General features: G+C 36.6%; 1 protein-coding gene across 4 annotated transcripts in view; it reads right to left on the reverse strand.

Moving 5' to 3' along the window:
* The window catches only part of LOC150106270 (mini-chromosome maintenance complex-binding protein), a 219,422-nt gene that overhangs the window by 188,228 nt on the left and 4,329 nt on the right, over positions 1-26,865 (reverse strand). For all 4 annotated transcript variants that reach the window (XM_090392291.1, XM_090392292.1, XM_090392293.1 and 1 more), the window contains exon 2: positions 10,758-10,823. In XM_090392291.1, coding sequence (XP_090248417.1) covers positions 10,758-10,823 — 66 coding nt within the window. The remainder of the gene's footprint in view (positions 1-10,757; positions 10,824-26,865) is intronic.

A 26,865-nucleotide genomic window follows, 5' to 3' on the forward strand; every position in this document is an offset into this window, starting at 1 on the left:
CTCCATTCCTCTGGTATATTTTCCTGTTGACAAACTTTTATTAACAGGTCCCACAGCAGGTCAATTCCCTCTTCCCCCAGTGCCTTCCATGCCTCCACTGGGATCCTGTCACGGCCCACCGATTTTCCATTCTTCATCCTCTTTATGGCCTCCTTCACTTCCACTCTACTAATTTCTGCACTATCCCCTCATAAGGCTCCCCATTTTCTCTGAGTCCTTGCATTTTCTTCATTCACAAGCCCTTCAAAGTATATTCTCCATCTGTTTCTTAAATCCACATCCCTCCTTAATACCCTTCATCCAGAGTCTTTGATCTGCCTCACATGTACGATGTCCTTTGATGCCTTATTTCTACATTTTGCCAATTGATAAATCTTTCTCTGTCCTTTCTTTGTTTTTAATTGATCATAAAGGTCTTGATATGCCATGGCCTTCGCCTGTGCAACAACTCTCTTGGCTTCTTGCTTTTTCTCTCTGTAAATGTTACAGATTTTTTTTTTAAATTTTGTTTTTTTTGTTGGAAAGATAATACTATTTATAAACAAATTGGGGGTACAGTCATGGGCTTTCCCTGCCCTCTAGCCAATTATTATATGGAGCATTTTAAAAAACATGCCCTTGATACTGCTCTTCTCAAACCTTCTATCTCGCTAAGATACACTGATGATGTGTTCTCTAATTTGGCTGCATGGCTCCAACACATTAGACTCCTTCCTCCTCCATCTCAACAGACAGCATCCCAGAATCCAGTTCACTATAGAAAAATAAAATAATAATAACCTGTCTTTTCTAGATGCTCTAATTCCCAATGGCACCATTTCTTTCTCAGTTTAAGGAATCCCCTTGCCACAGGCAGATACATAAACAAACATCATCCCCCCCCCACCACCACCACCAATATGATGTTATCAAAACCCTTGTTAACCCTTTAGCTGCTGATTTTATATTCTACTGACATTGTCCCATGTGCTGAATTAATTTTGCAAAAAATTTATAAATAAAATCAATTAAAATTCTTACTGAAGTAAGAAGTCTGGACAGCATCATACATTCTTGATATTATTATTATTATTATTATTATTATTACGGGCAACTCCAGGGAGTCATTAGACTCATCGAGGGAGCCCCCAAATCATTTTCATCACAACTATTCGACATTCATACAGTATCTATCATACCTCGCCTTAAACTCATTCACTGTCACAGCATCCACCACAGACTCAGGGAGCGCATTCCACTCATTCACTACTCTAAAAGTAAAGAACCCAGCTCTAACACCTTTACTAACCACACTTTTGCCCAGTTTCCATGGATGTCCCCTAGTCCTCCCACAACCAGCCCTGTTCTCAAAAATATCTTCTGAATTAATTTTATAGAAACCCTTCAGTAATTTGAATGTCTCAATCATATCTCCCCTCCTCTGCCTATCAACCAATTTTTGCAACCCACAAATCCTCAACCTGTTCTCATACGGTTCATTCCACAGACCTGCTATCATCTTGGTCACTCGCCTCTGGATCCTCTCCACCTCCTCCCCATCAAGAAGAAACCTAGGTGACCAAATCTGAGCACAGTAGTCGAGATGAGGTCTTATCAAGGCTCGATACAGAGGAACAATAACCTGCTTGTCTCTGCTTGTCAACGTATTCTTCAGCAATCAAGTGATTTGATGAGCTGATTTGGCCACTTTTGCAATGTGTCCCCTAAATTTCAATTCCTTATCCACCAACACTCCTAAATCTCGTGCCTCATCAATTTCCTGGAGCACGGTTCCACCAATGCAGTAAACTGCCTCCCATCTTTTCACCCCAAAATGCATAACCTTACATTTTGCCACATTAAATTGACATCCATTCTCCCTAGCCCAGACCTCCAATCTATCCAAATCATCCTGCAAAATTTTGACGTCATCTGCATTCACTATTGCCCTACCCAACTTTGCATCATCCGCAAACAAATGAACTGTTCCTCTCAGATCCTTTCCTATATCGTTTATGAACAAATTAAACAGCAGTGGTCCAAGAACAGATCCTTGTGGTACACCACTAGTCACAGGCCGTCTTGTGGACTCTACTCCTGAGTAAACCACTCTCTGATATCTCTCCGTCAACCACCCTCCTATCCATCTCACCAACCCTATGTCCATTCCCATATGCTGCAATTTACTGATTAGAATTCCATGTGGTATCCTGTCAAAGGCCTTAGCAAGGTCCAGCAGAATCACTGTAAACCCATTACCCTTATCCAGTTCAGCCGTCACTGTGTTATAATACGTGAGCAAGTTACTGAGGCATGACCTACCCTTCACAAAACCATGCCGTCCCCGATACAGTATCCCATTTTCTTCTATCCAATCTTGTATTTTCCTCTTGACTATTTTCTCTAAGACCTTGATAATGATTCCTGTTATGCTGATTGGCCGGTAATTTTCAACAGCAGCCTTGGAACCACCTTTGTGCAGTGAACTATTTTCCCCTCTTTCCACCCCCTTGGGACTGACCCAGTCCTGAGGCTCAAATTAAACATAATGGTCAAGGGCACTGACAATTCTTTTGCCGCTTCACGTACGACACGAGCTGGTATACCATCCAATCCTACAGATGTATTGACATTGAGGTTCTGTAACAGACTAGTTACCTCTACCTCATTCATCACAATTCCAGTATAAGCTGTTGGTTCCTCCATTTCCGCAAGGCCACCACCTGGATATACACTTGTTCACTCACAAAAATGGCAATAATAGTGTTTTATAAAATTTGCATAATCAAGGAGTGTCCACTTGATTAAGCAAATTACACACATTAATTTATGTAGAATCACCAGGATCTTCTTCATCTGAAGTACACAATTCACGCCATCTACCACCCTCCACCACAGCTAGTATTTTCTGTCTGTAAATTGCGTGTGTTCTGAAGGGCCAATTTCTCTGTATGTGGGATGAAAAACCCAAGTTTCCAGGAGAAAAAACCCTGCTACCTCCATATGAGATCAGTTAACTCACCTTCGATTGAAAAAGTCCATATATAAAGATTCCTCCTGTCACGACGAGAATCGAACTTAGGCCTTTTCCAATCAAAGGGCACAACGTACCATCTTTCTACTGATTGCACTACGGAGGTGTTTAATATATGCACCTCCATAGTGTATTAATATATATATATATATATATTAATGCACTACGGAGGTGTTTAATATATGCACCTCCATAGTGTATTAATATATATATATATTAATATCTTCTTAATATATTAATACATGACATTCAAACCTTATCTATTAGTTGCACAAATTCAAATTTTTCTCTTTAGACGTCATACAAGGACAGAAACCCAAGTCAAATAAACTTCGATCGAGTTAACTCGATCGTAGCAAGGTCGCCATTTTTTTCCGCACTCGAGTTAACTCAACCGTAGCAGTTAAAGGATTAATAGAGCCTCCGAACTCTGTTCTAATGAGGGATCTTAATGCTGAACTCTCCTTTATTCACCAGACATTCCTGTTCAATGTCTACAATGGCAAAAAAAATCAAATTAATTGTTCCTCATATCCCCTTGCATCCTCTCAACTTGCTGACTTCAGTAATGCTATTATTGATACTTACATCTGGGGCACCACAGAAAAAAGATAACCAGAACACTAAAAAAAAGTACAACCTCTACATGACATTCAAACCTTATCTAAAGCTAGCTACTCTCATCTGCTCTCTCCCAAGGATCCTCTACCTCCACTATCAGTTCCAGGTGTTTACAAAGCTTCACATCCCTGCAACTTATCTTATTACTGTCAAATTGGGAGATCTGCTAAATCCACCTAGAACATAAAAAAAAAAAAAAAAAAAACATCGTTCTTGCTTGTTGACTGTGCCTTGGATACCTTGCATAGAATCAAATAGCACAAAAAAACTACTATATTTCAACAAAAAAACAAATTTGAAAAACTTTTTTTGGAATCAGCAGCAGAATTAAAACACTGACCTAATCTTAATAAATATGGCTGTATTAAACTTCCCACACAACACAGCTAAGGCTAGCCAACAGCATCCATAGAGAGCTTTCAGTCTAATCATTTCCACTTATGGTTTATGCAATTTTAATATTGTTTCCCTGACAATATCTCAATGACCGAGATGAAATATAGGAAGCATTAAACATGTTGTTAAATTATTTATATGTGCTGTATCTATTCCATTAAACCCCACAATGAGTTTAAACCAGCATGTAAGTTTAAACAATCGATTGTTACATTGAAAGTTGGATCATCCATAAATAAAGTAACTTGGATAGCTGACTGACAGATTTCCTATCAAAGTAGCAAAATTCCCAGACCTCACCAGAAGTATAATAGTTCCCACTGTTAAGAAAGATTCCACAGTGTATGTATGTGTGTGTGTGTGAGAGAGAGAGAGAGAAAGAGAATTATACAGGATTCAGCTTACTGTCTATTTTTGGCAAGACTCTTCATTAATACTCAATAGGATAAAGGACTCTGGTTGACAAGCAATTTAATGGTGAGATTTTGATAACAGGTTTAATACCACTTTCCTTCATAATGGGATCCATACAGATAATGAATAACAGAGGGGATAATGTACATCCTTGTCTGACACCAGATTTAACATTAAACCACCTTCCTGTACTTCCTTCAATTCTAACTGCTGACTTACAACTCAAATAAAGACTAAGTATTGATCGATACAATCCCCATTGACACCATATAACTGTAGCGTATTGAATAGCTTCTCTCTTGGCACCTTGTCATATGCCTTTACCAGATCTACAAAACTTAAATACGAGATCTTTGTTATATTCCCAGGGTGCTTAAGGGTCAAAGCTATATAAATGAGAGGAGACCACCACATAGCCTTTAAAGGAATGCAGAGAACAAATCAGGGCTTCTGACTTAATGTCCAACCCTCACCTTCTCTTGGTGCACCATGTTAGGTATCTGGATACCTGGATACAGAACGAACGATGATGGGCTGGCAATTTGGGATTAGCAGACCAAATTGCATTCTTATTGGCTTAAACCAAAATAAAAAAATTATGCAACAACATGACAGAATTTCATGCGGGCTGTGGAATCGCTCGGTTAAACAAGGCCCCCCATTGTTTTCATCAGGGAACCAGGGCAAACAGCGAAAAGTCAGCTACTGGAACAAATCCTAAAACGCACCCCCAACTCAATATCACTAGAGTTCAAGAACGATACTATCACCGTAAGAGGCCTGAATGGCAAAGAAAGGGAGCTAGCTGAGGAATTGAATATATACCAGATCGATATAATAGGGATGACTGAAACAAAAAAGGCAAAAACTGGTGAGATCTTTCTGATCAATAAATACAAAATGTCATATTCAAGCAATGACAATCAAGGAAAAGAAGGAGTAGCCATAGTATATAGTAGCCATCACTCTACTTGATATTGCCTGCAATTCAATATACGAGGCTAATCTTCTTGAATTGCAGGCAATATCAAGTAGAGTGATGTGGGCAAATATCAGAATGAGAAACTGGACAGTAAGATTTATTTGTGCCTATGGTCCCACAGAAGGTTCCACTAAGGTAGAAGTGGAGGAATTTTTTTGAGGCTTTAGAGAAAGCAACTGACAAATGAAAAAGGAAAAGTTGGTCCTTGTTGGGAATCTAAATAGCAGAGTAGGAATGGATTGTCAAACATACAAAAATATTTTGGGAAAATTTGGAGAAAGAACCAAAGCTAATAATAATGGCAAATACCTGCTGGATTTCTGCTCAGGACATTGACTGGTTATTACTAACACAATGTACCAACATAAAAATGTGCACAAATTCTTATGGAGAGAAGAGACAAGGAATAAGAAGTCTCATTGACTATGTTATTGTTGGCAGTGATTTTTTTCTCACTGGTGCAGGACACTAGAGTGTACAGAGAATTTGAAATTGGAAGGGATCACTATTTAGTCTTGAGCTGGATAAAATTGAATTTCATATTGAAAAGAATAACATGTAAGAAAGTTTTAAAACAAATAAAAGTTGACCAGCTCTCATATGTAGACTATAATACACAAAGATTATTGAAGAAAAAATGAAAGAGTTTGAGAACAGGAACCAAAACTTGGAGATTCAGTGCAACCCTGAAGAAAACACTGATTGATTCAGCCAGAGAGGCATGTGGTGAGGTTGTCTGCAAGGATAGAAAAATCAGAACTCCATGGTGGACACAAAAAGTTAAAGAGGCAGTGAAGGAAAAGAAGAAAGCATATCAAAAGTTCCTGTCAAATAAGTCAGCTTGTGCTCTTAGAGAATACAGAAACAAATGCAAGAATGCTAAACACAGTGTAAAACTAGCTAAACAAAAGTCATGGGAGGACTTTGGTAAGAACATTGAAAATAAATATCGAGGTGTCAAAATATTCTGAAGATGTTGAAGAAGCTCAGAAATGAAGGACAGTGTGCTGTAAAAGGAATTAGAGATGATAAAGGTGACATAAAAACAGGAGGAAAAGATATCCTTGTAGTATGGAGTAATTACTTTGAAAAACTGCTAAATGAAAAAAACAGTGATGACAGCACAGTGGTAAAAAACACTGACCAGGCATGCAGTCAAGAATACATATCCATACTTGAAGTAGAAAAAAGCCATCAAAAGCCTGAAATGTAGAAAGGCAGCAGGAATAGATGATATTAGACAAGAAATGTTCACGTATGGAGGTATAAAAGTCATACAGTGGCTGCACTACATAGTTCAGAAGGCCTGGACAGAGAGACACATTCCAGATAATTGGAGTAGAGCTCTCATGGTACCCATATATAAAAAAGGGAAATTAGAGGCATTTCATTACTGGATGTTCCTGGTAAGATATATGGAAGTATTACTTGAAAAACGGTTGAGAAGGATTGTGGAAGAGAAGCTTGGTGAAGAGCAAGCTGGATTCAGCCCAAATTGAGGCTGTCAGGATCAGATTTTCACTTTATGACAAATAGTTGAGAAATCATGGGAATATAACATCATCATCATCAAATTCCTGATATATATATATATATATATCAGGGAAGCTGACCTGGTGTGGTGTGTCAATTACATTTTGCTGTTATAACCAAAAATCTGTCTTCATGCTCCATGGTAGAATGAGGATCACCTCTTGGCGAACATCTGGAACACATTCCATTGGTTTGAAATATGCCCACAGCCTGTATAAAACACTATTTGAGATTCCAAACTCTCTGACAATGTAATAATTCTGTGGTCTTCAAGCTTGTAAAACTTGAAGGCTGCAGAATTAATGATATGCTGTGAATTTATTCTGCAAAATTATAAAGCTTGAAGGCCTTCGAGCTTTATAATTTTTCCCTGTGTGAAATCACCAGATGATGTCTTTAAGACATTACAAGATATCCAAAGTTTGCAACTTTATTCCTTCACGAAAAGAGCTTCCTTCAAATGCCATTCACTCAGCGTAGTCCTCATCTTGTTGAGTGCTACCACATGACCACCTTTGTGCTTGATTCGAAAATTTTAATGTGTATCCACTTGCTACTCGAAACAGTCAGTCATACAAATTGTGACAAGCTGATTTGTCTGAATTTTCAGTTGTAATCTTCAGAAATAGTGTTCGTCCTTAGGTTTTGGACACCAGTGTAATTCTTCAGATAGGCTTGTGAAATTGTGAGATTCTGATATTGCCAGAAACTTTCTGGCAATATCAGTAATTCTGCAGCCTTCTACAAGCTTTCCTATAATTCTTACCTGTGAAAACATCTACATGATGTCTTTGAGACATTACATGACATCCAAGTTTGCAACTTTATTTCTTCACAAAAAGAACTTCCTTCAAACACAATTCGTTTATTGTAGCCTTTTGCCTTTTATCCTGTTGAGTGCTACCACATGATCCCTTTATGTGCAATTCAAAAATGTGAACTGTGTACCCACTTTCTACTCATAATTGTCAATTATACAAATTACCACAAGCCGATATTTCTCAATTTGCAGTTGTAATCTTCAAAAATAGTGTTCACCCTTAGGTTTTGGACATCAGTGTATATGTACACACACACAGAATAGGTATATGCAATAACTATAGAATAACACGAGCTGATAACTTATCAACTCAATACTACCTATAAATGCATCAACCAAATTCACAAATTGCTACCTTCTCCAAAAAAAAACTCTCACCAATGATGCTACCAGGAGTATATGAAGTACCATGTTCATGTAACCTGTCTTACTATGGACAAACAAGATCTATATATAAATGTATCTCTGAACATTAAGACCACATCCAGCTTATCAAACCTCACAAATCTGGCCTTGAATTGATGTAGCACCACTAATGACTTTTGACTTACTAAGACATATCATTAAGCAAATGAGAGGATCTTAGGCAAGTACATTTTTTTTGCATGATGAGTAGGATTTCGCATAATTTGTCAAGCAATGCTATTTTTATGTACTTGCTATGTTTTTCTGTCTGACCCAGATCACATACATGTCACCCTGTATTAACACCCCCCACCCTCCAAAGAGAACACATTCCTGAATTCTGTACACCTTGCAGTAATACTGAAAATTTTTGGAAAAATAGGGAACTGTGTAGATTTAGCAGCAGCATCATATCACACAGCCATGATTAGTGAAGAGAAGAAAGGGGTCTGCTGATTTGTAAACTACAGAAGGCATCACTCTTTCTTTTAAGGTTACACAGTGATCAGCATTCATATTTATGAATTTAGGGACACAAAACACATGTGTTGAAAAGATTATTTTACTGATTAATAATAAAATAATAACTTGACTTTTCGACCCGTGTGCAACAGCATGTAGCTTGGTTCTTATACACATGTATCCTTCTGATGATGACCTCAATACAGGGGTCGAAATGTCAAGTTATTATTTTATTATTAATCAGTAAAATAATCTTTTCAGCACGTGTTTTGTGTCCCTAAATTCATAAATATGAATACAGAAGGCATCACAATTATCTCTCAGAAACTTTTCTAGATTACCATTTATAGTATCTGTGAAAGTTCAAGCAGGTGTGGTTTACTGTTTTGCTTTGTCAATGCTGCTGGCTCTCAAAAATACAAATTTCTTATAACTGCAGAAAGCTATTTTTGCCAAGCACTTTTAAGAATAATGTCTTTTCCTATCATCTACATGACCAGAAAAATGCTTAAAGTTGAGTTATTCCAGAAATGGTTCATTCATCATTTGACATCAGAAGTAAAGGAGCACGAGTGAAAGCACTGAACTTTCAATAAACAATGCCATAATTTTATTACAGTATAATCAACTTTGCATATGATATAACTTCATGATCAAGCTATTGAATATATACAGGCATTTGATTTGGGTTCTCCTAGTGCTCTAAGTATGTCTTGTCACAAAGATATTTCACATGTCCAAGATGGGATTCGCATTTGATTTGGGCTGTCCTAGTGCTCTAAGTATGTCCTGTCACAAAGATATTTCACATGTCCAAGATGGGATTCAAACCTGCAGCCTGCTGGTTTGAGAACAGGTAATACATTTGACTACATATTAGTTCTCTCTTGTTAAACATTATTCAAGTTGCCATTTAATGTGCAAAGTGGGTAAAAGTGATAGTTTCACCTAATTTTCTCATTTAATACAGCAACATTTGTAGATATAACTAGTCACTACATTTTTTTCTCATTGTAAACAAACATCACCTTATCATATTAAACTGAGTCAGGTCTTTGATTCGACTGATATTTTAAAATATACGAACCAAATTGGTGAATCTAAGAATAAGTTAAGATCAATCTCATTTAGGAAAAGACTGTTTATTGTAGTTGCACATTACTAAATGAAGAGACTAAAATTCAAATCAAATTGAATTAGGATAAATAAAAACAGTTTATTACTATTATGAACATGCCTCCATGAAGGTATCACATAATAATTATAGGTATTATGTTGTACCTTAAACTCATTCACCCACTCAGCATTTACAAAACGATATGACAATATCTTGCTTGGCATATCCCATTCATCATTCTCAATGTAAAAGAATACAGGGACAGCCTCCTCTTCTCTTACCCTGAGGGTAAGAGAAGAAGGGACATTCTCTATGCATAATCACCTGCATAGTAATCCACTAAAATCTTCTTATCCAGTTAAATCTCTATTATGTCAGCTCATTTCTGTATATCCATATTCAGAAATTTATATTTTCTCAAATTCTTTAATCAATGTTCCAGTGTTGATATCGCCTTAAATTACCCATCTCTAGAACCTAGCTCACTCATCTATCAAGCTAAAAGTCTATTTATACTTGCTTAGAACTATACCTTTGTAACACTATGTTATCAATCAATTCATAGTATAATAATGTTCAAATAAAATCATGTGATATACCTGTAATTAAATATTATTTATTGATCAAATTTTAATAATTAAATTTTATGTGACTCCCACCTATGAGAGGTTGTAAGCTAGTAGTACCTAAGTACCATGGGTAGGCTGAGAATTTTTTTCATTTTTATTAATTTTTTTTGTATGTGTGTGTCTTTCATTTATTTTTTACATAACCCTGCTATAGAAACCAAACAAGGAATTTCAAGTCACTTCAGACCTCCAATAAGCAGAGTGGTGGTCTCACACCAGGCAATAAAATTCATCTCCTATCTGGAGACAATCACAAACATCCATGCCTACACTACCCATTCAGCCAATTAGGATAAGATAAGATCATTAAAAAGACATTCTATCAAGTTAAAGAGCAGGAAGTGAAAAAAAAAAAAAAGTTATACCAAATAAACGATGAACAACATCCAGTGGTTGGTTGATCCAGTCTTCAATTCCAGGCATTTTTGAATCTGAAAAGAGAATGCACTTAGATAATAAAATAACATATTTTTGCTCTTATTTAGATATATAATTTTCATCTGAGTTTTATTATACACAGCATATTTGCAGCAAAAACTTCATAGAACTGCAACAATATCACTTAATTTTCATTCTTAAAGCAGTCTTAGGTTCATTTTGGATACTACAGGCAGCAAATGAACTGAAGAAACAGCAAATTAACTCTTAAGTTTATAGTATATTGTTTACTTAATTTCATTTATTTCTCATTTGTGTGTATGTGAGAGAGAGATTGTTTTGTACTTAAAGTTATGAAATGTTTTTAAAAAAAAAAAAAGTTAAGAAATAAAAAAAATTAAAAGAACTATATACACTAATTATGTATATATATGTACCTACAGTGTATATGATATCAATGACCATTTCTGATCTGCATAATATGGAGTGATCTTATTTATTACAAACTTGCGCATGCACCATAGCACGTTATAAGCCAAATTCATTATAAAGGAACTTCATTCCCAGAGCATCTGTTAAATGAGAAACCCTATTTTGGAATGCTTATTGAAAGGAAAACTTTCTTCTCAAATTATGAGGATGAACAAGTTTTTTTTATTTTTTCCCCCTCCTTGAGATGAAATGACTTCAGATATAGACATTACACAAAAAAATGAAAATCGCAAAAAGTAAAAAAACGTTTGAGTGATGATAACAATGAGTAAACTACAGAACATCCAAGTAAACATCGAATTAAACTACACAAGTTGTAAAATATGCAAGTGAACGTTAAATATATGCATAGCATATGTAAGAATAAGACTGAGATGACAAGTAGTTTAATTTCTACCTAGAAAGCTTAAAATCTTATTAAAAAATAAAAAATAAAATAATTTTTAAATCTAAATTATTAAGAAGACCAATGTTTGGATTCCATTAGGGTGTGTGCTGGCTTTTTCTGAAAATAAGAAACAAAAGTTATTCTCTTGAGAATGTTGTAGCCCTATATAAAAAGCATAATATCAATAAATAATTTTGATTGGTTGAAAAGACAGGAAAGTACTTGATAATTTCATCTGGCACCTCCAAAGCTTTTACAGCATTAACAAGGCCCACAAGGCCATCCCTGCAACATTCCATCTGTGCAATTCTAGTTTTCCTGTCCCAACACTCACTTGCCCAGAAAACAACAGTCTCTCCAAATGCCTGTGCCCTTCTATATTCAAATGCAATCCATCTCTTGCATACAGCTCCCTTCCATCTTCAATATCTTCCATTCACATATTCCAGACTCCTTTTCCTATGCATTCTCGCTATCATCTCATTCAGCATCACCGCTCTTCTCCTCCACTCCATATTATCATAGTGAGGCACTACACTCACTATCTTTCTTCAGACATGTTTCTGCTGCACTGTCTAACATCAACCTCCAATCTTGTGCTACATTGTTCACATTACCTCTCAGGTTATTCATTCCAACCACTGCCATCATCTCCTCCACACTTTCACCCCTCTTCACTGCCACACTCTCTATCATTCCACAGGTAAGCACTCCTCTGGTACTCTACTCTGCACCCTGAAGCATGGAGTGTCATGTATGGAGAATCACTGAATCTCCATACATGACACTCCAAACAGATTCATTCATCCTTCTCTCTCTCTCTCTCTCTCTCTCTCTCTGGCATCCCTGACTCTTACAGTGTGCAATCTTTCTTCTTCCTCTCCCACTCTCCCTCTCTATCCCTTGCTTCCACACTCTCTAGTCTTTCTGAAATTTCCTATCTCCCATTCTCTCGCCTTCCTCTCTCCCTTGCCCTCTGGTGCTGTTCTCTTACACCTACTCTTGGTCCTCTGACACTAGCCAACCTCTCTATCCTTCCAAGAATTTCATTCACATTCCTCAACTCAGTCTTCATTCCTTCCATCTCCTTTCTCAGCAGTTCTATTTCTCTCTCCACATATTCTGCTTTCAATTGCCATTCATACACATACAACCATGGCCATCAAACAATCTCCATCTGCTGAACTACCAAGGCTAAATCTATATGTAGGTCTTTAGCATTGTCTACATCCTCCAACACACTAGACATCTACAAACTGAAAATCACCTGAAAATTCCAAAGCACTATCTCTGCCACTACTAAATCCCAAGATCAAGACATTCATGTCTCCCAACACCTCCCACTGCTTGCATTTCATGCCCACATACACATTCCCACCCGGCACCTGCCACATTCTTAAACAACAGAATACGTGCATGCCGCATGCATAGCAAGCTACAAAATCTTCAACTAGATTACAAATTATTGTAATCTAGTTGAAGATTACAATATGGGGAGGGCTAGGGTTGTTATTTGAAAGTGGCAACCACCATGTTGAATATAATCGCTACATGTGGAGACAATACTGAGATCGTAAAATCTTAACTAAATACCAAACAAATACCACAATTATACAAAAAATTGTCTGTTCAAACAGCACACTGTTAAATACCAGTATTGTCACAAAATAAACAGTATCTTTCCTTACTACTAATAATTCTTTTTTAACAGCTCATGTCACTTGTCGTATCAGCCTTTGCACATTATTTACATTACATTTTAATGATAGATGTACTAGATAAAGATGATGCATATAAGTGCTGTAAGTAAGTAGGTTTTGAAAAGGCCTTTAACAGACTGTCATATAACAATCTGGTATCTAAAGTGAGAAAGACAGGTTGGAATAAGAGATTAGCAAATCAGATAGGAAACTGGATGGCTAAGTTGATAAACTTCAGTAGGTTGTGTATGAAAAAAAGGTATCCAAGAAACAGATGGCTACCAATGGTATGCTGTAAGAGAGAAGTCTCTGTTTAAATAGACACGAGTATTGTATAGATAATACAACACTGTGGAGAACTGACAAACAAAATTAATTCTAACTGGGAAAATGATAATAAAACATCTGTGTGCAGATACCAATTTCATGTTGTAAAGGGCAACTGTTTGAAATTTGGAAGGCCAGGACTGAACTGAGCGAAGTGTCGAGATCATTAACGAAGGTTTATGCACTGAAGTAAGAAAAGGTAAGAGACTGGAGGATAATGGTGGCCAGAACCTGAAATTGAGGGATATTTCAAAAATCATTAAAACAGCACAACAATGATGAAGAGAACACTGACATTGACAAATAAAGAGATCATTTCTACTGCAGAAGATTTAATAAGGCTACTGTAGACTATTGCACTCAAATCTGGTCACTTATTCTCAAGGAGTTGAGAAATTTTGAAAGGTTCTAGAGAGTGAGTAACACAGTATCAGGAGTCCACAGAGTCAAGACTCATCATGTAAGGCAGATGAGACAGTCTACTGCGAAAGAGAAGACAACAGTAAAAAATATAGTTAGTTGAATCTGCAGCCTGTGGATTCAGAGGAAGATGTACCATGCATCAGAAGATAAGTACGATGAGTGCAGGCCAAGCAATTACGGGGTAAGGAAAGGGTGCATGACAAGAGGTAAATGAAAATATACAGTTACAAAGTGATAATTATCTGAAACAGCACATGTTGGAGGGGACTTGGGATTTGAGAGTGCTGGATCTGGTAAAAGCATTAGATGTATCCATAATCAAAGTAGCCATTCTGCCTCCAATCAGGGAAGTGACCACTTTATAGTTCCACATATATCTTTTCTTAACTGAGTACTGTTTGTTTAGCAACCTCTTGAGATTAATTTTCAGAAGGTAGACTAGAATTATGCCATAGCATAAGAAGCTATAAGAGAAAAATGTCAACAGTGCATGAGAAATGGTCAAAGACTGTTTGAAGGAAGCAGTATCAGACTACAAACCTAGGTCTGGAATATAAACCAAGTGAGAATTAAATGGATGAGTGGCATGATAAAACAGGAGGTGCAAAATAAATAAATAAATAAACAAATAAATAATAATAATTAAATAAAATAAAACAATCTTAAGAGAATATATTAAAAAAAGGGTGATCAGTACCCATGAGCAATATAAAGCACAGGCAAAAAGGGTAACAAGCATGGTAAGAAGGGCTATTACGATAAGAGAAAATCTTCAGTTTTTCTCTAAAGGAATAAATAAGAGGAAGAATAATTATGGAAGGATAACTCTAATCATGCTGATGGGAGGAAAGTGACAGAAGAATTAGAAATAGCTGAGATACTAAGTGATTATTTTAGAAAGGTGTATCATACAGGTGGAGATAATGCAGTTGCCAAGGTGGCAGAGGCTGATGTGAAAATAGACAAACTGAAGGTGCTCAGCATACTAAGAAATATCAATGCAAATATAGCAGTGGAAATAGATGACATGTTGACCCATGCATTGTAAGAATGTGCAAGAGAACAGGAGATGCCTCTGATCAAGGTGTTTAATCAAAGTCTCAGCTTTGACAAGGTTCTAAGGGAGTATAATGAGAGAAGTGGTCAATTTATATTGAAAAAGTTGGTTAAAGGTAGAAATTAGGAATGGGTGGATAAGAATATATACTCTAGGGCAGCGCTTCCGAAACTGTGGGCCGCAGCCCCCTTGGGGGCCGTAGGTTTTGTTGAGGGGGGGGCCGTGAAATAATGAAAACAAATTTAAAATGTTTTAAGACTAAGTAGATTTTTTTTTTATTTTAAAAGAAACGTATTTAACTTTTATTATTTCTTTTTTGTTATTTTTTATATTTTAATGCAAAAATTGACACATTGGTGTTGGTTCACAAACTTTGCTTCCTGCGTATTTCGGCGCTTAATGAATATTAGTAAATATTGTTTCTTCATATGTTTCATTTCAAAGCAGTGGCTAATTGTATTTACTTCGAATGCTCTCCAGGGAAGCTCCAAATTTTCCTGTCCTCCCTTTCATCACACGTTCGTAATCAGGGACTGTTGATATTGACTTTATATACATATCAAAACTCATTTTATATTATCAGTCATCCGAGCTAGTTTTCTGTAACCAATAAAAGTTTCGCATATACTTCACACGTGAAAAAAAGCTTAAACAAGTTCATGTGGGGAGATAGTAACTCGCTTGCAGTGGCAAGCGAGTTATACTGCAGAGGCAATAAAAACAAGTACTTTTATTATGCCAGTGAATAAAGCATGAACGGTATGTATGAAAGGTATGGTAGTAACTCGCTTGCAGTGGTAAACAACACCCCATCCCCAACAACCACTATACTGCAGAGGCAATAAAAACAAGTACTTTTATTATGCCAGTGAATAAGGTATGAGGAGTCTGTGTAATATATTTCTCAACAAATAGTGCAATTAGAGACAACTGGAATAAAAACACACTAATTAATGAATCACATGTCCCCTCATACAGAAACTATGCTGTATAGATTGAAACAAAACCATATGTTGCATGGGCAAACACAGTATCTAACTAAAATCTATTGTTATTAATTAGACATGTGTGAGTTCGATTTCCCAAGGCAGCAATAAAATTCAACCGAACGTGTTAAAATTTGTAAAAGTGTTAAAACTAAGTAATATATATATCTATATATAATGAATGCTATGGCAGTTTCACATATGGAATTCGGTTGAAGAGAGTTAGCATTTCAACTCAATTGTCAGCTATGCTTTTATCTTTCGGTTGCGCGATCTTTTGTTAATACCGCACCAACCATATGCACGTTTTAATAACCTGCCTTTGCTGTCTGTTTCACGTTAGGATTAATTACCTTAAAGGGAGAAAAGTCACAAAAGAGAAAAATGTTTCTGGTCCGGGGATTTCCTTATTCAGGTAATATTCACTAATTTCATATTATTAGTCTCTGGTGTGCCAGTTTCGGTAAGTGGTGATATTATTTGATCTATTCTACATTAAAAAATTTAACCCTGAGATGGAGAAGTGGCTGATAAAAAATAAAAAAAAATTCCCGTGAACAATCAGAAGAAGAAGCAGAAACAGACTCAAAAAAAGGACAGTATTTCATATTTTACCAGAACAGCCCGCATTGTCTTCAGAACCATAAGAGGCAAAAAATTTAATACATGCATTTGATTTTTGCAATATTCGCTGTGTATGTTTTGTATTGAATATAAATACAATAAATATTATAATAATATATCTCTCTATTATGATTTTTTTCGAGGGGGGCCGTGAAATATTTTAATTTTTGCAAAGGGGGCCTGACATCCAGAAGTTTGGAAAGCACTGCTCTAGGGTGAACAGTATGGCTTTATGAGAGGTAAGACCTTAGTAATTTACCTCACATTTCATAATTGTGTGACAACTGAGTTGCATAAAGGAAATGATTACACCATGATAGTGCTGAATTTGGTAAAGGCATCTAACAGAATACTGCAAAGAAAATTACTGTATAAGTTGGAGCAAATGGGAATGGATATAAGGCTGGCAGCATTGATAAAGGAAGGCTGACCAACAGACACCAGAGAGTACTATATGGAAGAGAAGAATTTAGAAGAATGAAGGTGACATGGAATGCCTCAGGGCTCAGTACTAGAGCCACTGTTGCTGTTTGTGTATTATTATTATTATTGTTATAATTATACAGTGGTACCTCGACTTACGAACTGCTCGACATATGAACTTTTTGAGATACGAACTTTTTTTCATATCCCATTTTGACCTCGAGATACGAACCATGATGCTTTTCTTTTCAAATGAACCAAAGCCTGTTTTACATTACACTTTTTTTTTAACTTTTTTTATGCACGTTTAGCTGAGCATGCGCTGAACCGTCTAGTGTAATGATTGTTGTTACTACGTCGTATTTATCTGAAATACAATGAATGCTGCACGTATTTGCTTTTTTGTGTATGATATTTGTGAAAATTACACTTCGTGAAGATTTTTTTAGGTTTGTATTTATTATGTGTACAGTATGTATTTCTTTTTTATAAGTGACGTGCTTTATTGTAGCTTCACGTTTATTTTCTGAATAATCCAACAGATAAGCGTCATTTCACTGATCAGCATATTATTTTCAACATGGGGCCAAAGAAAACTAAGAAAGAGAAGAAGAAAAACACAATAGAAATTAAGAAAGAGATTGTGGAAAAATATGAGAAAGGAGTCAGGCAAAGTGATGTGTGCAAACAGTATGACTTGTCCAAATCCACCATAGCTACAATTGTTAAGAAAGCAGATTTTTATAAGGAATTGGATGTGGCCAAAGGAGTATCTACCGTGTCATCTCAAAGAAATAAAGTTATGGAAGAAATGGAGACTTTACTAGTCGTCTGGATTAATGACATGCAACTGAAAGCAGATAGTGTATCCCAAAACATGATCTCTTTACAGGCTGAAACTATTTACAAAGATCTTTCACAGAACTTGCCATCCACTAGCAAAGACATCGCTGAAGAGTTTAAAGCTAGCACAAAGGATGGTTTGAGAAATTCAAGAATAGAACCGGTATCTATGGCGTTGTTAGACATGGGGAAGGTGCTAGTGCTGACAAAGAAGTTGCTGAAAGGTTCATGAAGAAATTCAGAAAATGATGGAGTCAGAAGGTTACAGACCAGAACAAGATTTCAATTGCGATGAAACTGGGCTTTTCTGGAAGAAAATGCCTAAGAGAAGGTTCATCAGTAAGGAGGAAATGGCACTGCCAGGACATAAGCCAATGAAAGACAGACTAACTTTGCATTTTTGAGCCAATGCCAGTGGTGACCTGAAGATAAAACCTCTGTTGGTTTACCACTCTGAAAATCCTATAGTCTTTAAAAATCAGAAAGTTAACAGGCACAAACAGTGTTATGTAGAGAGGTGCCATCCACTCACAGAAGAATTGCATGGGTAACCAGGCAATTCTTCTGTGAGTGGATGGCAGAGGTCTTTGCTCCCAGTTAAATGGTATCTACAAGAAAAGGGTCTGCCTGAGAAAGTTCCTCTTATAATGGATAATGCTCCAACACATCCACCACAGTTGGAAGAATATTTGGATGAAGAGTTTAATTTCATCAAAATTAAGTTCTTGCCTCCTAATACCACACCACTCCTACAACCAATGGATCAATATGTTATTTTCAACTTCAAAAATCTTTATATCAATGCTCTTTTCCAAATGTGTTTTGAAGTTATCACTGACACAGAATTAACCCTCAGGGAATTCTGGAAGAATCACTTCAATATTCTTCATTGTTTGCGTCTCATTAGTCAGGCACGGGAAGATGTTTCTGTGAGACCTCTAAAATCAGCCTGGAAAAAGTTATGGCCCAACTGTGTCCAAGGAACTGCATTGGAAGGACCTGAAAGCAAAATTGACATTGTAGATACAGTTGTCTCCCTGGGCAAGACCATGCATTTCGAATTTGATGAAGCAGACATAGAGGAGCACAACGTTGAGCTGACCACTGAAGAGCTACAGGAGTTAAGAAGTGAGCAGGTAAAAGAAAGGGATGAGGAGGAAAAGCAAATGTCTTCAGAGGACAAAGAAGACAGCAACAAAAAGGGAGCAATTCCAACCAGTGATATAAAAAAAATCTTGCAGCACTGGGGCAAATTGCAAGAATTGGTTAACAAGTGGCATCCAAATCAAGGTGTTGTTTCTAGAGCCACCAATATCTTCAATGACAATGTCATTAATCACTTTTTAGAAGGGTGTTAAGAAAACGACAGTTTCAGTCAACGTTGGATAGATTTTTAAAACTTCCCTCACTTAAGAGGCAAAAAAAAAGCAACTGATGACAACAAATCGAAAACTCCTGAACTACAAAACAGGTCACAAGAAAATTGATTTTTTTTTACAATTTAATGGAAGATGATTTTCATATTAATCATGTAAAACCAAAGATTTCATAAATAAAAATTAACATGGTATACAAAATGCATATTTATAGTGTAAAAATGATCCTTCTCCATTTCTTTGCATTTTCTTCATTTAGTTGAGAATAGTTTTTTTATTTTTTGAATCTGGGAACGAATTAATTGATTTCCCATAAGATATAATGGAAAACTGGGTTTCGAGATACGAACTGCAGTCAGGAACGATAAGCACATAAGTCGAGGTACTACTGTATTTGTTTATTATAATTATTATATTATATTATTATTATTTGTCTCTTTATAAGGCTTTGATAAGATCAAACCTGGATTACTGTGTGCAGATTTGGTCTCCCAGGTTCCAAGGGAATAAAAAACTATGGAAAGGGTGCAAAGAAGAGTTACAAAGGTTATATCCGGATTATGGGTTTTAGATTATAAGGACAGATTGCGAGTATGTGGATTGCAGACTCTAGTTAACAGGAGAAAGAAGGGTGATATGATACAGGTCTATAAACTTTTGAATCGGTGTTATAGCATTTCAAATGATGAAATTTTTCGTTATATGGAAGGTGGGGAGAGAATATGGAGGCATCCATGGAAGTTAAGGTTGTTCTCAGTCAAGAAAGGGGTGAGAGCTAGGTTTTTCTCCCAGAGAGCAGTGAATGAGTGGAATAATTTGCCCTTAGGGGTAGTGAGTGCATCTAGCATAAATGAATTTAATGGAAGGTATGATAGGTGGGTTGGGTAATTTACAGCCTCCCTCGATTAGTCCTTGACTCCCTGGAGGTCTCAGATAATAATAATTATTATTATTATTATTATTACATAACACCTCCAAGGAGTCCAAAGACTCATTGAGGGAGGACACCTACTCTACAACTCTCTGTCCCCCACTATTCAATCCACCAACTACAGTGAACCGCATAATCTACACCAATGCCATCTACTGCCCACCACCATCACTACTAGTAATTTCACAGACAATCATAAACATCTATGCCCAGGGCAGGATATATGGCAGGGGGACTAGGACTTTAAGGGAATGTGCTATGGAACTGCCTGTGTCGTTAACTTGGCTGTTTAATGAAAGTCTTGCAATGGCACAGGTTCCTGGAGAGTGGCATGAGGGTAAGACAGCTCCACTGCATAAAGGTGGTGGTAGAATGAAAGTATCAAACTATAGGCATGTTTGTATTTCTTCTGTAGTTAAAATTTTGCCAAAATTGGTAAGAGCTCATATACAGGATTGGACAGATGAGAACAATATTATTTATGTGGGCCAGCATGGATTTGTTAGAGGGTGCACTTGTTTTAGTAATCTGGTTATACCTTTTATAATAGAATAACAAGAGCAGTGAATGAGGGTAAAACATACACAGTCATTTTTTTGGATTTTTCAAAGGCATTTGATAGGTCAACATGACAAGTTGATATTTAAGTTGCAAAATATGTACAGGTTTGGATATCAGGTTAGTGGATTGGACTGGTGATTAAAACTAGCAAATATCAGAGAGTTGTATGTGGGAGAGAAGTATCAAGAAGTAGGAAGATTACAAGTGAAGTTCCACAGTGTTCAGTACTGGGAACATTACTGTTAACTCTTTATGTCAATGATATTGTCACAGGATTACAGGAAGATGTTCAGTTGTTTTACAGGTGATGTAAAGCTTGAGAGGTTTATTAGTAATAGTGCTAAGGTTTTTAATAAACCTTAGCACTATTACTAAGGGGGTTTGAATAAGCTGAAAAGGTGGGCAAATGAATGGGGATTTCAATTTAATGCAACTAAATATAAGGTTTTAAAATTTGGGATCCACAGATGGGATGATTCATACTTAGCTAGTGGAGTTGAAGCAGAAGCAAGGGATCTTGGGATGATTGTGGATAGAGATTTGAAGTTTCAAGGACATACTGCAAAGGTTGTAAAGACATTTCAGAGAATTGCTACAATATTGACCACAAGAAATAAAAGTGATGGACCCACTGTATAAAGCTTTGATCAGACCACATCTGGATTTCTATACTCAGATCTGGTCATTGGGCTTTGAAAGATCAGGACTATACAATGTTGATTATGAGGATAGATTGAGGGCATGCAGACTGCAGAGTTTGATGGATAGAAGGCAAAGGGAGATATGATCGAGACATTTGAGTTGTTGAAGGGTTATCAACATGCTAACACTGAGGAGATTTTTCATATGATAGAACGAAGGGAAGGAGCATGGACAAGTCGCCATCCCTAGAATCTGCAAAAAATAAGTAGTGAGTAAAAGGGAAAGAAGTAAGTTTTTTGCATGGAGAGTATAGGAGAATGCAATGCATTGCTTGATAAGGATGGCGAATGTGCAGACAGTGGATGAGTTTAAGGAGTGGTATAATAAACTTCATGCTGATTAGTGTTGATCTCCAACAGTAAGTCTGCTGACTCCATGGAAATCAAGAAAATAATAATAATGCATCGCATGGTTGGTAAAACTTGAAAACAAGCAGCATGCAAGGAGGGTGTGGAAGTGGACATAATTTTTGTGTTCCTTCTGCACTCTTGACTCTGGATATCCCAATAATCTGGTAAATAATAAGCAAGCCCTGGAAGATCTAAGAGTTGGAAATAATCATATTGAAAAGTGAATAAGGGATGCTAATTTTCTAAGTGTTCTAAAGGTGCGCCTTTCCTTACAACTTTTGTTACCTTTTCAGATGTTCAAGCATATGCAACAGTTATCAACTTTCTGCAGTCAGAGGGCCAGAGGGTTGGGTGTATAAATATGTTAGTAATTTATTAATTATGTGAGGATTGTAGCCATTAGCTAAGAAGGGGTTACATATTTGAATGAGATCAGTAGTGAGGGTCTTATCATCACAGCAGATAATTTTTGCCCTTGCACTGTTTGCTAAGCAATGGTATTATAAGAATGCTGTATCCCCACTAATATCAAATGTTACTGTTGGGGATGTTCATTCGAAACAAAACCTGAGCAAATCTCAAATCTTAATTTATTAGCAATTTCTTCTAGAATCTCTCTCAATATTTATCATAGTCATAAATGGGAATATGTTTGGTAGTAAACACATTTTTTGATGTCATCAGTAGTAAGAGGTAATCAGATATATTAATTATTTACTTATTAAGAATATCAGACAAGATATATATACTGGCCCTATTCATATGCTAGCCACTCAACTGGCCAGCATCCTCACTCTCCAACCAACATGATGAGAATTAGAATCCCACCAGGTGTGCCAATGTTTAATTGTGACTTTCATCACCCAATATAAGACCACCATGCACTACGGTGCATGAGTGATTATTACAGGCAATTTTAATTATGGCAATACAGACTGGGATGATGAGGTAGCAACTGGAAATAGACAAAATGAATTTCTCAAGTTTTGGAGGGACAACTAACCTCAAGCAGTATGTAACAAGCAGCATGCAAGGATCAAGGGTCTTGAATTTGATCATCTCATTTAAGGATGTAATTATAAAATGGTGATTATGTGGGACTTAGAAGATAGCTTGCAGTTGTAGCATGAAATAAGGAGTTGGGTGGAAAGGGGATCAATGCTGCTTGGGTGCTATTCAAGAACTATCTAGTAAAAGCAATGTCTAAATGTCAGAAGGTTAAATAAAGTGGGCGTGAAATGGATGAATGAAGACATTAAACATGCAATGGAAGAAGGCATTGTGGAAGCAACATAAGATAAGTGGTAATAGTCAGTTCTATGAGGAATAGAAAAACAGCAAGGATGGTGACTCAAATGATAAGGATAGTATAAGCAGCTAACTGCTGTGCAGTACAAGCAGCAGTTAGAGAAAAAAAAAAAAAAAAACCTAGGGAGTTATTTCAATATGTAAGATACCTGCTGTACAGGACAGTTGAGATGTTAAATGAGCAATTCATAAGGGTATTTCATCCTTGTGAATGTGACAACATGCAGATTTTGAGAGCAAAGAAAAGGGATAAGGACAGACTGACTGTGAGTGAACAAGAGATATATGTGGAATTGAGTAAACTTGATGTTAATAAGGCTGTGGGACTGGATAATATATCACCACATATTCTGAAGGAATGTGACAGGGAGTTCACATCTGACTTCACATATTTTTTAAATATGAGTCTAGCACTGGATTGAGTTCCAAAGGAGTGGAAGGAAAGCAAGACTGTAACACTCCATAAGGGAAGCGACAGAGCTCAAGCTTAAAATTATAGGTCAATCTTTGTGTCGTGTTGTGGTTAAAGTGTCTGAGAGATAAGTGAGAACAAGGATCCAAAATTTGAGATGATGATGAGAGTGATATTCTCTTTGATGAAAAGCACAGATCTGCTAAAGGGAGGTCATGTTTCAGTAATCTACTTACTTATTACAATAAGGTGACAGCTTCCTTGGACAGAGGAGAGGAATACACAGTACTATACTTAGATTTCGCAGAGGCTTTTGATAGATTACCGCATGATAAGTTGACGGTCAAACTAGAGTGGATGGGGTTGGATATTAGATTAGTGCACTGGATTGGAGACTAGCTATCTGATGGCATCAGCAAGTTGTGTATGACGAAGCAATATCTCAGAAGAGGAAATTCAATAGTGGTGTGCATCAGGGGTCTGTTTTAGAGCCATTGCTGTTTAACCTGTATGTTAATAATACTGGGAAAAATTTAATTGGGGATATTCAGCTGCTTGCAGATGAATATCCCCAATTAAGACAAGTGGGAAGCACTATGTGGAATAGAGCAAATGTTTACAAGCCTCATCAGTCAACAGGACTTGACTAGACTGAGTGAATGGACATGGGGGATGCCAGTTCAATGTTGTAATGTTTTAACATTTGAGAAACAAAGATGGAATGTAGAGTTCACAATTGGAGGGATATACTGGAAGAGGAGAAAATAAGATATCTGGGGATGATGATGGATAGAGATCTAAAATTTACGGGAGACATTGCCAAAATTGTGAGGACAACACAACGAATTCTGGCAATGATGCCTTTCACTTGTAGAAGCAAGGAGATTCTGGTTCCATTTTTCAATTTCTTGATTTCATCACCTGGTTTTCAAAAGGATGAAGAAATACTGGAAAGGATCCAGTATGATTTCTGGAATGCTGAGTATGAAGAAAGTTTGGGAAGATGCAATTTAGTCTAGTGGATAGGAAGAGTAGGAGTGATATAATAAAGATGTATAAGTTGGTAAGGGATTCTTTATCAGTTTAATGCTGGAGAGGTTTTTTCATAGAACAGTGGGAGATGGGTAGAACAAGGATGTGAGCAAAAAAGGGAGAAGCAGGTTTTCTGCATGGAGAGTGATGAATGATCGGAATGCATTGCCTGAGAATGTGGTGTGTGCAGAGAATTTGAATATACTTAGAGCACAATATGACAGAGGAAGCTCCCATGATGGGTCTGAGTTCATAGAGGTCTGAAGATAATGATAATTAAGAGATTTTTGACTCTCGAGACATATTCCAGAATTACATGATCTTTAGCTCGCCAATAATAAAATAATGTATAATAGGTGAGATTGATATACACACGCAGACACACATAAACCATTCCCCCCCCCCTCATAAGAGGTTATCAATTTTTCTTTACTATTTGACCAATGAATGGCTACTTGATTATATAGTGTAAACAATATCTAACAGTTATTCATTAAAACTATTTTGTGCATTTATTTGCTTAACATATCATTTACTTATATCTCAAAACAAAAAAAAATTATTCCACTTCTTTTTATTCAGTTAGCTTACATCTGTTCCAAAAACAAAATACATCCCTTTCCTTTTCCTGATGTTTATAGAACTCCTTTCTTGTGTGATCTTAATTAATAAAGGCAAACTGATCAGTCTTTTGAAGGATGAAAAGCAAGTATGTATTTGAGAAAATGAAATGTTAGGGTTACTTGACTATGACTTAACCACTGACTACCATATAAATGGCAGGAAATGATTGTTCATTCATTCTTTAAATTTGAAAATAAAATTTTCAAATTTAAAGAATGCTGTGTAGCCTTTCTGAACTACCATAAACTGAACCAGAACGATTCTGTCAATTCTTCTCATACCTGGGAAATAGTTATCTGAAAAATAAACATCTGAACTAATTAATTGTGTTTTCATTATTAGAAATTTTGAATTCTCATAATTCTATAGATATAGGAAGGCCTCATAAAATGAGGCCTTCCTGTATCTATAGAATTTACAAGGGGTTAGGTTCAGCAGCCCACTGTACATGAAGTGAATTGTTCATAAATTTAGGCAAAATTTATTACAAATAAATTTTACAAAAAATATATATACATATTAATAATAAATACATTTAAATAAGTTAGTTACTTCAGTACAAAAACTGGCTCCTACAAGTTAACAATTTTTATATATAGAATTATAGTTATTTTATAATTATTTTACATAAATAAGGTTCATAAATAACACAAGACTTATAACAATGTTATAAATTAAGCGCAATTGGAAGAACGATGGTACATTGCGCCCTTCGATTGGAATAGGCCTAAGTTCGATTCTCGTCGCGACAGGAGGAATCTTTATCTGGTCGATTTCAATCGATGGTGAGTTAGCCAATCTCATACGGAGGTAGCAGGGTTTTTTCTCCCGAAAACTCGGGTGTTTCATCCCGCATACATACAAATCGGCCCTTCAGAACACGCAATTTACAGACAAAAATTACTAGTTGTGGTGGTGTTGGAGGTGGGCGGTAGATGGCGTTGATTGGTAGTAGAGGTAAGGTGTAGAGACAGTTGAAGATGTCCTCCCGCGATGAGTCTTCGGACTCCTTGGAGGTATCAGGAATAATAATAATAATGGTATAATTATAATTATAAAATGGTATAATTGCACTCTGCAGTGCAATTGGAAGAACAGCGGAACATTGCACCCGTCAATTGGAAAAGACCTGGGTTCGATTCTCATCATCAGATAGGCCTGGTTGAGAGTCATCTGGGTTGAGGCTTCTTGTCCTTCTTGGCTAAGAACGAGGGGAATCCTTACAGGACTTTTTCAACTGAAGGTGAGTCAGCCGATCTCATATGAAGGTAGAGAAGTTTTTCATTCTGCGCACAGACAAATCGGCCATCAGAACACATGCAATTTACAGACAAAAACACTGTTCTTGGAGATGATCGGCGGTAGATGGCACTGATGATAGTAGTGTTGTAGTAGTAGGAGAATTAAGTAGTAGTGGAGAGGGTGAGATGTATTTGGCGAGGTAGAGTTGAGTGTCCTCCCATAATGAGTCCTTGGACTCCATGGAGGTGTCAAGTACTACTAATAATAATAACAATGGAGAAGGCTTAATGAGAT

Source organism: Typopeltis vanoorti, chromosome 5 (genome assembly GCF_054136105.1).
Source record: "Typopeltis vanoorti isolate ZY-2024b chromosome 5, IOZ_Tvanoo_1.0, whole genome shotgun sequence".
Lineage (NCBI taxonomy): Eukaryota > Metazoa > Arthropoda > Arachnida > Uropygi > Thelyphonidae > Typopeltis > Typopeltis vanoorti.